General features: G+C 44.7%; 1 protein-coding gene across 1 annotated transcript; it reads right to left on the minus strand.

The window, feature by feature from the left end:
* Window positions 1–11,998: 11,998 nt before the first annotated feature.
* On the minus strand, window positions 11,999–12,622 carry LOC126690144 (uncharacterized). The gene has a single exon (XM_050385275.1). It carries the CDS (start codon window positions 12,620–12,622, stop codon window positions 11,999–12,001), a length of 624 nt encoding a protein of 207 aa, XP_050241232.1.
* Window positions 12,623–13,272: the final 650 nt, after the last annotated feature.

A 13,272-nucleotide genomic window follows, 5' to 3' on the forward strand; every position in this document is an offset into this window, starting at 1 on the left:
ATAAATTAGATCCATATTAAAAATTAAAAAAAAAAAAGAAGAAGAGAAGAAGAGAGCAGAAGGAAGATACTCAACCAATATTCGTATAGATTGATAAAACTTGGTGCAATCTATGTTATAGATTTGACGCAATCTACTCAAATGGTGGTGATGATTGTTCTTCTAATTAAAGAGATAAACTTGATGCAAGGCCGGGTACTACAAGAAGAAAAAGAGTAATGAGCACGGTTTAAAAATATATATATATATATATATATATATATACGAGGTTTTCTACCTGACTGAGAAAGAAGAAAGAAAAAAAAAATCTTATGCCTTTTTCAAGAATTGTTCTTGAGATTCCAGAACTTATGCTCTATGCGGGGAAAATTATGAGTTATGTGTGGCTGGAGCTGCCCTTTTATACTGCCAGTCAGAGAGAGTTTAATTGTAACTAGAACTCATCCAGTTAAGACTAGATTGGCCAGGAAAAGAAGTCAAAATAAAGAAGAATTCTTGTACCTGATGGAATGGATAAAGCAGTGCGAGTCTCTCTGTTCAGCTGGGAATTAAATTCTAAAAAAGTTTATGTCGCAACGGACACTAACTCCTGTCTATTACGCTTAAGAAAGTGCAAAGAATCATCCTTGCAATTAAACAAGCAAGTTGGGGCTTATCTAAAAAATGGAGTTTCAGTATCAGGTTATTTGGCTAGGAAACCAATTCCCTCTTGAGGTTATCTTCTCATGGGAAGGGAATTCTTCTTCAGCTTGGACTAGGAAAAAGAAACGTGGCTTCTTGCATGGTGGAGTCTTGCATGGGTGGATTCTTGCATGCATTAGAACTCTACTATTACATTAGACAATCTCTACTTGGGCAGTGAACCAACAGTGGGATCATTGTGATATATAAATTAAAAAAAAAAAGAAAAAGGTATGTATATATGAAAGGTGCTGAAATTAATTGCATCAAAGCATGAAATTTGTTGAGACTTGATCACTTTCTACACTCAAAATTGTGGACTTAATCAACTCTTGAGGGGGCATTTGTAGGAGGCAAAATTTTAAACCAATTATAAAATGCCACATCAAAATTTAATGGCAAATTCTGAATTAATGTCATTAAATTAATTAAATCAAATGATGACATGTGTCATCCAAATTGGTATCACATTGACATATCAAAATTTGCCATGTGTCATTTGGCCCACAAGATAAAGATAAATTTCCTATTCAAAATTTATAGGTAATTATCTTTATTAAAATATATAAATAAATAAAATAAAGATAAAATTTTTATTCAAAATTGGTAGATAATTATCTTTATTAAATAAATTAAATAGAGATATTATTTATCTTTGTAGATTATTATCTTTATCAAAATATGATCTTTATCAAAGATAAATAGAGATAATTATCCCTAAGAAGAATTTGGACCAATCAAAAATCTGCTACATACTTTCAAGCATATCAATTCATAGTGGAGCTTATCCTCTGAAATCACTATAAATAGAGGACATCCCCTCTCATTTTCAACACGAAGTTTTCAAGACGTCAAAACTCTGGAGAAATTCTGTCTCAAGAACACACGAAGAACATTCAAATAAGTTTTTTGAAGTTCTATTGGAATTAAGTTGCAAAAAAAGCTTCCATAAACTTCAACAAACCTCAAATCCTTGAAGCTCAACGGATCAAGCCTCTAAAACCCCAAAGAACTTCAACCTAAAAACCTTCATATTCAAAGACTTGAAGAACAATAAATCTCTAATAAGCTTGAAGCTAGAGATTTGTTGTGGAGACCGTTCAATCCATCTTTCAACTAAAGTCAAGAAGATTCCTTGTTCGAGTCAAGTTCAATGAAGATAGAATTAAAGGGTATTCTTTTGTAAAAAAATTGAAATAGAGATTGTATTCATTATACATCAATACAAATTTATATTTGCAAACCATATTTCTTTTCAATTGTTTGATTTTCTACAATTGGAAAAATTTGTGTTTACAGAGAGAATCTTAGCATCATTAATTAGGTGATCATATGACGCATAGGATTGATCTTCCTCCCTCAAAGAATTGTAGACTTAAAAATAACCTTCTAAGATAACTGAAGAAATATTGATTCATAATAAGAAGAATCTTTTAAGCCGATCATATACTGCATCAATATTCTAAAAATTAGACATGAAATGTGATTTTTGGCAAATGCATCGCAGAAAGGACATAAAACTGCTTTCACAGTTCCATTGGGACAGTATGAGTGGAATGTGATTTCCTTCAGCTTTATAAATGCTCCAAGTGAATTTTAGAACATTAAGAATGACATTTTTAATCCATATTCAAGTTTCTGAAAGCAGTGGCGGAGCTAGGATTTCAGTTTAGAGGGAGCAAGATTAAAAAATAATAAAAAAGAGCCCAAAATTATTAATTGATATTAATAATAAAATTGTAAACAACAATAATTTCCATACAAAATCTATTAAAATTTAAATAATTGTAAAATAAATAAACAATTGTAAAACATTCCTGATGATCAATCATCAAAGTAAGAGATTAATCTATATACATTAAGTTTAGACATTTAATTTGATTCCTCAAAATAAATTGAGAAAATAAATTTCAACTTTTCTTTCTCTATTCTTCTAATTATTTAAAATATGGATTTATGATAAAAATCAAAATTTGAAACTATGAAAATGCAAGAAATGAAGGAGAAATAAATAATGGATGCTTTACTGCTTTAGTGCCATACAAGATATTATTATTATTATTATTATTATTATTTTGTGTAAAGTTTGAGTTCCATGTGGTTAGACTGAAATGAAAGGAAAGGAATTTGGATAAGTAAAAAGAAAAAGGATTGAAATTGGTCAAATGTCTAAATAGGTTTGCTGGCAGTGACATTTATTTTGTGTCAAACTCATTGTTTAAATTGGGAGGAGTTGTTTAAGTAATACTACAAAATCTCACAAAATTTTTACAATAAATTAAAATATCAGTATATCATTGGTAAAAAAAAAAAAATATATATATATATATATATCTATTATGAGATCTATTTCAACTAAAAATAAGATATTTGTGAAAATATTGTGAGAATTTGCTGCTGTGGGAACCAGAGTTGAGACTGTTGGGCTTGAACTCACTTGGGCTCACAATTTATTTGTAGAGTGGGCTTCAAGATTTCCTACTTTGGGTCGTTCTCGGCACAGAGACTCAAAGTAATGTTCCTCCTCTCTTCCTCAACGACTGTTTTTTCTCCTTTTTTCTGAACCCTTTCCTCTTCCCATACTTCTGCTATTTATAGCTAAGGTTAGTGGGGAGATTATGATTACAGCCACCGCTAGTGCTATTGAAGGTCCAATATTATCTGTTTTAAGTGGGTGTTTAGGTGAGAGTGGGATGCAGCAATTATGGCCTTGGAACTTGATTCCAGCTCAATCGATTGTGCTCGGTAATGCTGTTCCCCGAGTATTTCATGATTTTTCCAAACAGGGTTCATATGTTTGTTCGGGAAAGTTTGTGCCGAACACTTCTCAGGATTCGAGACCCAAAACTTGTTTTTACATGAAGGTAGTTTCAAGAAGGACTTAGGGCAATGGGGCAGTTACATTGGGCCTGGGCCTAGGGCCCATATGGGTTTTGGGATCTCGGTGCCATAAATTAGCCCCCCTTGATTCATACCCGGTTTTCAGGAAGAATCAAGGAGCTGGCCGAGCCTTTTGATCTCGGAGGTCTTATGGCCTGGGACTCGTGGTTACGGTTTCTCATTAATGCTCATCTCAAAAGACGCGCCATTTCGCGGCGTCAGGTACAATTGTCATTATTGCCTGACGGTTCGTGAACCAAAGCGGCGCACGTATCGGTTACCTTTGGTATTCGCAAGGCCGTTCGTAAATCGTGCCCATTTATTGCTTGATTGAACGTCTCTTTGCCCCCCTTTTTGACCCTATAAATAGTTTCCTTCAGAACATTCTTTCATTTTTTCTCCACCTCTGATTTTTTGAGCTTACTCTCTGTCGACCAACTCTCTGTGTGCTTACTCACCTGGCCAGAGTTCCTTTCCTCCTTAGAACCCAAAGTAAGTTTTCTCCCCCTTCCTATTCCTTCAGCTTATTTCTTGAAGTTCACTTTCATAGCATTAAGCGTCATAGATGGGTTACTCTTATCTTCTAGAGTCCCCGGCTACCTTGGCCACCTTTAGGAGCAAGTTTAGTATTCCCGATGACGTGGAAGTGGCTTACTGCCATGAGAGTGATATTGCTCTCCACCGAGGACAAGGTACAACCTTCTTTCCTCTGCTGTCAATCTTAGAGGGTGGGGTTAGGTTCCCCATGGATCCCCTTTTAACAGATACACTTAGGTACTACGGACTGTGTCCCGACTAGCTTTCCCCCAACTTTTACCGGATAGTTAGCTGCGTCAGTAGGTTGAACCATACCTTTGATTTACAGTTAAATTATCATGACATTAACCATATGTATAGCCTCTGTGGGAACAAAGCTACCAACTATTACCTAAAGACAATAGATAATCGGGTACGGCTGATATTATGCCTACCTGATTCGAACAGGAACTCCGCTGGGGAGTTCGTTCGGGTACGCGGCAATTGGTTTGCCGAGGACGTCCCTTGCCCTCTTTCACGGCGTGAAGTGGGTTTGTACCAATCCCTTGATCTAATTGTTTTCCTCCCCTTTTCCTTTTCTTTTCATTGAAGTAAATCTTTATTATCAGATACTAATATGTCACTTGTTCTTTTGCAGACAGAAAAGTATTTGTTCCGGACATCAGAACCGTCCATGTCAAAGATTTGAACTTCATCCTTCGTTCCAAGATATTCGTGCATTGGGACGGACAGCTCCGGGCCTCTCACCTGATCCTCGGAGTAAAGCCAGTTTACTCCACCTGGCAGAACTTTTAGCAGGCGCTTCTAGTTGATAGCCCCCTACTGTCATACATCGACGTTCGGTACGCAAGTTTCTTGCCGCCGAAACTTACAACCGGGGAGGCGAGGGAGTTTGGACGGCACTTCACCTGCTCAAACGAGCTAGCCCCTTTGCGAGACGAGTCCGCGGAACGCGTGTCTCGGCGCCTTAGAGAGTTAGCCCACGAGGCTATCCAACAAGAGGACCCCGTTCAAGAGCAGGCGCAGCCTGAGAATCCGCCTGCTGAGCCCGAGCAACCAGCAACCAAAGCAGAGGATAACCAACCAGGCGAAAACATGGTGTCACGGAGGGTTATGACCATTGACCGTTTTATGCCCGGCGCACGGCAACCCACGCAGCCCCCACCTTCTCAGGGCCGGAGCCAGGTGCCTCACCCTCCACCCTCTTCTCAAGCTGGGCGAGCCCGTAAGAAGCAGAGGGTCGCCGATCAACCACCTTCGGGTCCGGGAGATGCTGCCGTTCAGACTCCTCCCCGGCCAACAGAGGGGATTGTAATCCACGATCAGCAGACCCAGGTCGGTTCGGGGGTCGCGTCCTCCTCCCAAACTGCTCCTGCATGGAAACCAAAGTTTTTGCTAGACGGCAAGCCTTTGCCTTCAACTGCCTGCGTGCGGATGTGGGAGAAAGACGAGGGTGGCCGTATTGCCCAGTCCCTGGCCGAGAGTCTTCTCCTTCCCGATGACGTGCATGCTTTTGAGGATGGATCTGAGGAGTCTGTAGGGCGCCGGTTAGAGTGGCATGCCATCGCAGTAATTATTTAGTTATCTGTTTCTTTCCATACATTCACTTTTGCTTCCTTACTAAATTTTGTGATTGCCAGGCTGCTCAACTGGCTCACATAATGGCTGGCCGGGCACGGGATCTAGCCGAGGAAGTCGAGTGTGAAAAGGGGGCGTGGGAGTCAGCGGCCAAAACAGCAAAGGAAAAACTAAAGGCAGCTGAGTCCGCCGAGAAGAAGGCCGCTGCCGCGGAGAAAAATAGGGTGCTGGCGGAAAAGAGGTGTGCAGAGCTTTTGGCTAAGCAGAACGAAACGAAAGTGAAGCTGGGTGAAGCCATCAGCCTAAACACCTCTCAAGCCTAGGAGCTAGTCGACCTTAGGGCAGCCCTGGAGGCCTGTGAGCAGAAGTGGTACAACGAAGGGTTTGCTAATGTTGAGCAATCTGCGGAACCGGTAGTGGCCCAGGCTCGGAAGCTGGGTTTTGAGGCCGGGTGGTTTGCCGCTCTTCAAGCGCTAGGAGTTCCCGAGGATTCCCACCTGAGAGACCCCGGCCAAATTCCCTTCCCGAGCCTCGTCGTTGTCGTGCAGAATCCCCTGGTTGCTGCTGAGGAGGAAGAAACGACAAGCATGAGGGAGCTGGTTGAACAGATTAACGCTCATGCCGAGCCAGATGACATGGAAGCCACCAGCATCCCAACTGTACAGGACCTTCTTGGTGAATCCTCGCGTTACCCCCTGACCGACCAGCAAGAAGTGACAGATCTGAACCGGCCCTTCAGCTGATTATTTGCAGCCTCTTTTTTTATGCTTTCACTTATTTTTATCGCATTTTCAATTTATTTTCTTAATGGTTTATTTGCCTATGTCACCGGAATGTGGTGAACGAACAATTTCCTCTATTTCGCGGGATTGATCGGTAAACAGCTTCCTTTTTTTAACTTTGGTTTTAATTCGTTGAATGAATTTCTATCTATTTGTGTGTTTCGCTTGGACTATGCCAGTGTTTTGGCCGTAAATGGAATGATACTCCAAAACCTATTGCGCGGTGCCTTGGATAATCCGAGAGTGACAATGGATTTAATGTTTGTAAAGGGTTAGGGTTCCCACATGTTTGGCGATTTTGATCCTGCCGAGGATGATGTTTTTGTCCTTTATCCTTTTATTCCTTTGTGACGATAAGGTTTCCACCTGCTCGGCGATTTTAATCGAGCCGAGGGCCAGGTTCCTGTCCTTAGAGTTTTTAGTGATAAGGTTTCCACCTGCTCGGTGATTTTAATCGAGCCAAGGGCCAGGTTTCTGTCCTTAGAGTTTTTATTGATAGGGTTTCCACCTGTTCGGCGATTTTAATCGAGCCGAGGGCCAGGTTTCTGTCCTTAGAATTTTTATCGATAAGGTTTCCACCTGCTCGACGATTTTAATCGAGCCGAGGACCAGGTTTCTGTCCTTAGAGTTTTTTATTTGCAATTCTCTTGGCGCGCAATTATGGAATCAAAAACAGCATATACAAGCAACTCCATTATAATCTTGATTTTAGCAAGATACAAGTTTTGGCTTACACGGATGGTCACGCGTAAAACTTCTTTAAGTTGTTGGCATTCCATGGCCGGGGAAGCGGCCTTTCGTCAAGGTCTTCCAAGTAGTAAGCCCCTGCGCCGGCAATGGAGGTAACTCTGTACTACCCTTCCCAGGTTTGAGCAAGCTTCCCTGCAACTACGTCTCGCATGTTTCCCATGACCTTTCTTAGCACCAATTCTCCGGCACTGAATTCCCTCCCCTTTACATCTCGGTTGTATCTTTGGGCTAGTTTCTGCTGATACTCGGCGAGCCGTATAGTTGCGGCCTCCCTGCATTCTTCTAGCCAGTCCAAACGCTCCGTCATCAGGTCAGCGTTCTGGGCGGGGTCAAACCCCGCGACCCGTGCACTACATAAGCTCACCTCGGTTGGTATCACAGCCTCCGCTCCGTATGTCAAAGAGAAAGGGGTCTCGCCAGTGGATCTTCTGGGGGTCGTACGGTAAGCCCATAATACATTAGGTAGCTCTTCAGCCCATCTCCCTTTTGCCCCGTCTAGCCTCCTCTTTAGCCCGTTCAAAATCGTCTTGTTCACTGCCTCGGCTTGGCCGTTGCTTTGTGGATAAGCCGGGGTTGAATACTTGTTCCTAATGCTGAGATCGCTGCAGAAGGCCCGGAAAGCTTTGCTATCGAACTGTAGCCCATTGTCTGTTACTAGTGAATTTGGTACCCCAAACCTTGTGACTATGTTTTTCCATACAAACTTTTTCATGTCAGTATTCCGGATGTTTGCCAAGGCCTCGGCTTCCGCCCATTTTGTGAAGTAATCTACAGCCACCAATACAAAACGACGGTTACTTGTTGCTCAGGGGAATGGGCCAAGGATGTCAAGCCCCCATTGCGCGAACGGCCACGGGCTGCTGACGGGGTTCAGACGACCTGTTGGCTGATGGATCAAAGGGGCGTGCTTTTGACACTGTTCGCACCTCCGGACATATTCGGCGGCATCCTTCTACATCTGTGGCCACCAAAACCCCTGGGTCATCGCTCTGTGCACTAAAGATCGTCCCCCAACATGGCCGCCACACACTCCTTCATGTAGCTCGGTCAGAATCTCGCTTACTTTCTCAAGATGTAAGCATAAAAGGTAAGGGCCTGCGAAAGACCTTCGGTACAGTTTGTGATCCGAAGACAGCCAGTACTGGGGAGCTACCCGACGAATCTTTATGGCCTAGTCTTCATCATCTGGAACTTTATCCTCGGCAAGGAAATCTATGATCGGGTTCATCCAGCATGGATTGGCCACCGCTACCTTGGCAACCTCCACTCTGGCTTGGTCGTGAATACTCTTCACACTAATGCTTGGCTCCCTTATAAGCTCTATTTTGACTAGCCGTGGCGTATCCTCAGTAGCCGATGAAGCTAACGTGGCTAGTGAGTCGGCGTGTTTGTTTTGTGACCGACCTACCTGGGACACCTTTACCATTCCGAATTGACCGATAATCTGTTTGGTTGCACTTAGATAAGCTTTCATTCGAGAGTCCCGAACTTCGAAGCTTCCTATGATTTGATAAACAACCAACCGAGAGTCTGAATAAATCTCAACATCTTTTGCGCCTAGATGCAATACGGCCCTCAAATCGGCCAGTAAGGCCTCATACTCGGCTTTGTTGTTTGAGGCTTTAAATCCCAATCTAAAGGAGTGTTCCAATCGTATGCCCTCCGGGGTGATTATGACAATACCAGCCCCGACCCCCATAGCATTAGAAGCACCGTTTACAAATACCTTCCACGGACGAATTTCTGCATTACAGATTACCTTCCCGTCATTCTTAGGTGTGAATTCTGCGATGAAATCTGCAAGAACCTGTCCCTTCACCGAGCTTCTCGGTCGGTACCTTATGTCAGACGATCCCAACCGAGTCCCCCATTTGGCAATTCGGCCCGTGAAGTCTGATCTCTTTAATAGCGACTGTAATGGATACTCGGTGAGGACGAACACTGTATGAGCCTGGAAGTAATGTGGCAACTTCCTAGTGGCGTGTACCAGGGCTAAAACCAACTTCTCCAAGGGCAGATACCTCGTCTCGGCATCTACCAAGGTTTTGCTTATGTAATACACTGGCATCTGTACTCCTTGGTCCCTTAGTAACATAGCACTTACGGCATGGTCGGTGACTGAGAGGTACATGAACAAATCCTCCTCGGGCTCCGGGGCTGTCAACCTTGGCACCTTTGCCAAGTATTCCTTCAGCTCTCGAAAAGCCTCATCACATCCCTCGTCCCAGTGAAACCCCTTCCACTTCTTCAAAAGTTGATAAAATGGCCGGCAGCGATTGGCGAATTTGGAGATGAATCGGTTTAGGGCGGCTAACATCTCGGTAAGCACTTGCACTTCCTTGGGATTGCTTAGTGGTCTGAGACGGTTCACGGCCTCTATTTGGTCGGGGTTAGCCTCTATTCCCCGAGTAGAAATCAAATAACCCAGGAACTTACCAGCCCCTACATCGAAAGTGCACTTCTCGGCATTCAGGCGCAATTTATGCCGCCGGAGTATCTCGAATACTCCCCGGAGGTCTTCCGTGTGTTGTGACTCTTTTCTGCTTTTTACCACCATGTCGTCAATGTATACTTCAACCGTGCATCCAATTTTTTCCCGGAACATTCTCGTCATCATCCGCTGGTACGTGGCTCCAGCGTTCTTCAATCCAAACGGCATGACCTCGTAGTGATAGTTTGCGTTCGGGGAGATAAATGCTGTCTTTTCTCGATCCTCGGGCGCCAAGGCAATCTGGTGGTAACCCTAGAAAGCATCCAGGAAGCTCATCCTTGGGTGCCCATACGTGGCGTCTACTAGTTGGTCAATCTTGGGCATTGGGAACGGATCCTTGGGACACGCCTTGTTCAAGTCTGTGAAGGTCACACAAACTCTCCATTTACCGCTCTTCTTCTTCACTACCACTGTATTCGCTAGCCATCTCGGGAAGAATATTTCTCTTATCACTCCGGCTTCCTTCAGCCACTAGACCTCCAAGTTTACTGCGTCGACATGTTCCTTTGATGCTCTTCTCGTGTTTTTGCTTTTTCAGGGGAAATGATGGATCCATGTTAAGTTTGTGGACAATGAACTTGGGATCTACACTGGGCACTTCATACGGGTTCCAAGCAAAAACGTCTACGTTCTGCAAAAGGAACAACAACATCTCTACCTTTTCTTGGTCATTCATGCTTGTACCTATCTGGAAATACCTGTCAGCATCTGGAAAAACTCTAACCTTCAATACCTCCTCGGCGACGTCCGCCCCCATTTCCCCTCGGGGCTTCTGTAATTGCTATAAAGTTTCTCTCTCGGTCTGCTCCGCTTGTCCGAGTTGTTCACTTTTCCACCTGACCGCGGCAACAAGACACTGCCTCGCCACTTGTTGGTTCCCTCTCACCTCGGCGACTCCATGCTCAGTGGGAAATTTTACTTTCACGTGGAGGGTGGACGGAATAGCCTTCATTGCGTGAATCCATGGCCTCCCCAGGATTGCAGTATACGGTGAGAATGATCGGACTACTATGAAGGTCACTATAACTCCTTTGCCTTCCATGTCCACCGAGAGAGAGATTTGTCCCTCGGGAATCACGACTCTCCCGTCAAATGAGACCAGCGGCGTGTCATACTTAGCCAAATCCTAAGTCTTCAATCCGAGCCCTTCGAACAGGTCTGGGTACATGACGTCAGCCCCGCTTCCTTGGTCTATCATCACCCTCTTCACCAGGAATCCACTTATCCGAGCTGTTACTACCAACGCATCATCATGAGGTTGGACCGTCCCTTCCAAATCCTCTTCTCCGAACGAGATGGTTAGCCGTTCAACTTTCTTCTTCTTCTCGACTGAATCTCTTTCCGTGCAAGCTACTGTCAATACCCTTTTTACTGCTGCCGTACCTCTTGGTACAGCGTGGATGACTTCGATCACCCCCAATGGTGGCGGGAGGGGGTTCCTTTTCTGTTGAACACCCTGGCTGGTTTCTCGGTCAGTGGAGTCTACTACAAACTCTTTCAGGTACCCTGCCTTTACTAGCTGCCCGGGGTGATCTTTTAGTACCCGACACTGCTCGATGGTGTGCCCTTTGTCTCTATGGTATGTGCAGTACAGGTTTTGGTTCCTCCGAGATGGGTCACCCCCCATTTTGTTCGGCCACCTGAAGAATGATTCGTTCTTGATCCAATCTAAGATTTTGTGCACGGGCTCTTTGAACGCCACATTAACTCCTTCAATTTGCACCTCTGATTCCTGCATCCTGAAGTCTTTTTTTAGTCTTGCCGGCACAACGCCTTGCCGAGATCTCCCGAGTAACGGAGCTTTCCCCCTATTCTACAACTGATCATCCTCCAAGCGTTTGTACTCCTCTATGCGTCTCATAAGTTGCCTCATATCCTCAGGAGGTCTTTTCGTCAATGACTCCCGTAATTCAGAGTTTTCGGGGAGCCCCATCCTGAAGGTGCTTGCCACAATCTTCTCATTTCCTCCTCCAATCTCGTTGTAGAGTTCCCAGTACCGACTGACATAACTCCGAAGGGTTTCTTCGACCCTCATCTTTATGGAAAGTAGCGCGTCCACCGGCTGTGGCACTCGGCTACATGTCACGAATCTAATGCCGAACTCTTGAATCAGCTCGGCGAAGCTACGAATGGAGCCTTTTCGTAACCCATTGAACCATCTCAAGGCCGTTGAGCCGAGACTGGAGGGGAATACCTTACACATCAACGCATCATTGTGTGCATGCAAGGACATCATGTGGATGTAATGACTGACATGCTCCACAGGGTCTGTCTTCCCATCGTAGGAATTGAATGGCGGTCATGTAAATCTACTCGGCATAGGGGCCCGTTCAATCTCGTCGGAGAACAGTGACTGGGCAGCCATTCGTAGGGCTCGGCTCATGGCGTCCATGGCAGCATTGTGGGGCTGCCATTCCTCCGGCGATTCTGACCCTCGGTCATCGTATCCATGCGACCGTGAACGGTCCCGGTGATGACGTGTCTCTCGGGAGTGCCGGCGTGACTCTTGAGAGCGTGATCGGTTTTGGAATCGTTGCGTACCAGATTGACTGGAGCCCTCCTCGCCCCAATTCCTCCTTTGCCGGAGGTTGCGATTCCTTTCTTGGCGTCGACCCCTTGCTTCCAGTTCTAGATCCATTACCAGTCTGTGCAACCGCTCCAGTTCTCGGTCTCTATCATCATACTGCCTATGCGCCGAGACACCCGAAACCGTTCGGTGGGTCTGATCCGACCCTTCTCCCAATCCGGACCTTTCCTCTCCTCTGGGGTGCTCCCTATCCTCTTGCCGTTTTTGCCTTCTCTCCCTCCACGTCGATCCCCGAGAAGATCCTATGGAACCGCTCGGTGCACGCCCTCCCGAACGCTCCTCGGACATTTCCCTTGTTTGAGTCTCAGTCAAACCACAACTTCGTAGGAGAGCCATACAGTGGGCGCCAATTGTGGGAACTAGAGTTGAGACTGTTGGGCTTGAACTCACTTGGGCTCACAATTTATTTGTAGAGTGGGCTTTAAGATTTCCTACTTTGGGTTGTTCTCGGCACAGAGACTCAAAGTAATGTTCCTCCTCTCTTCCTCAACGATTGTTTTTTCTCCTTTTTTCTGAACCCCTTCCTCTTCCCATACTTCTGCTATTTATAGCTAGGGTTAGTGGGGAGATTATGATTACAGCCACCGCTAGTGCTATTGAAGGTCCAATATTATCTGTTTTAAGTGGGTGTTTAGGTGAGAGTGGGATGCAGCAATTATGGCCTTGGAACTTGATTCCAGCTCAATCGATTGTGCTCGGTAATGCTGTTCTCCGAGTATTTCATGATTTTCCCGGACAGGGTTCATATGTTTGTTCGGGAAAGTTTGTGCCGAACACTTCTCAGGATTCGAGACCCAAAACTTGTTTTTACATAAAGGCAGTTTCAAGAAGGGCTTAGGGCAATGGGGCCGTTACATTGGGCCTGGGCCCAGGGCCCATATGGGTCTTGGGATCTTGGTGCCGTACAGCTGCGTTTTTAGACATTATTTTTTATTTATTTTTATTTATTTCATGTTAGGGGTATGGTTTGCTTTATAGAAAAATAG

This window comes from Quercus robur, chromosome 6, assembly GCF_932294415.1.
Source record: "Quercus robur chromosome 6, dhQueRobu3.1, whole genome shotgun sequence".
NCBI classification, from domain to species: domain Eukaryota; kingdom Viridiplantae; phylum Streptophyta; class Magnoliopsida; order Fagales; family Fagaceae; genus Quercus; species Quercus robur.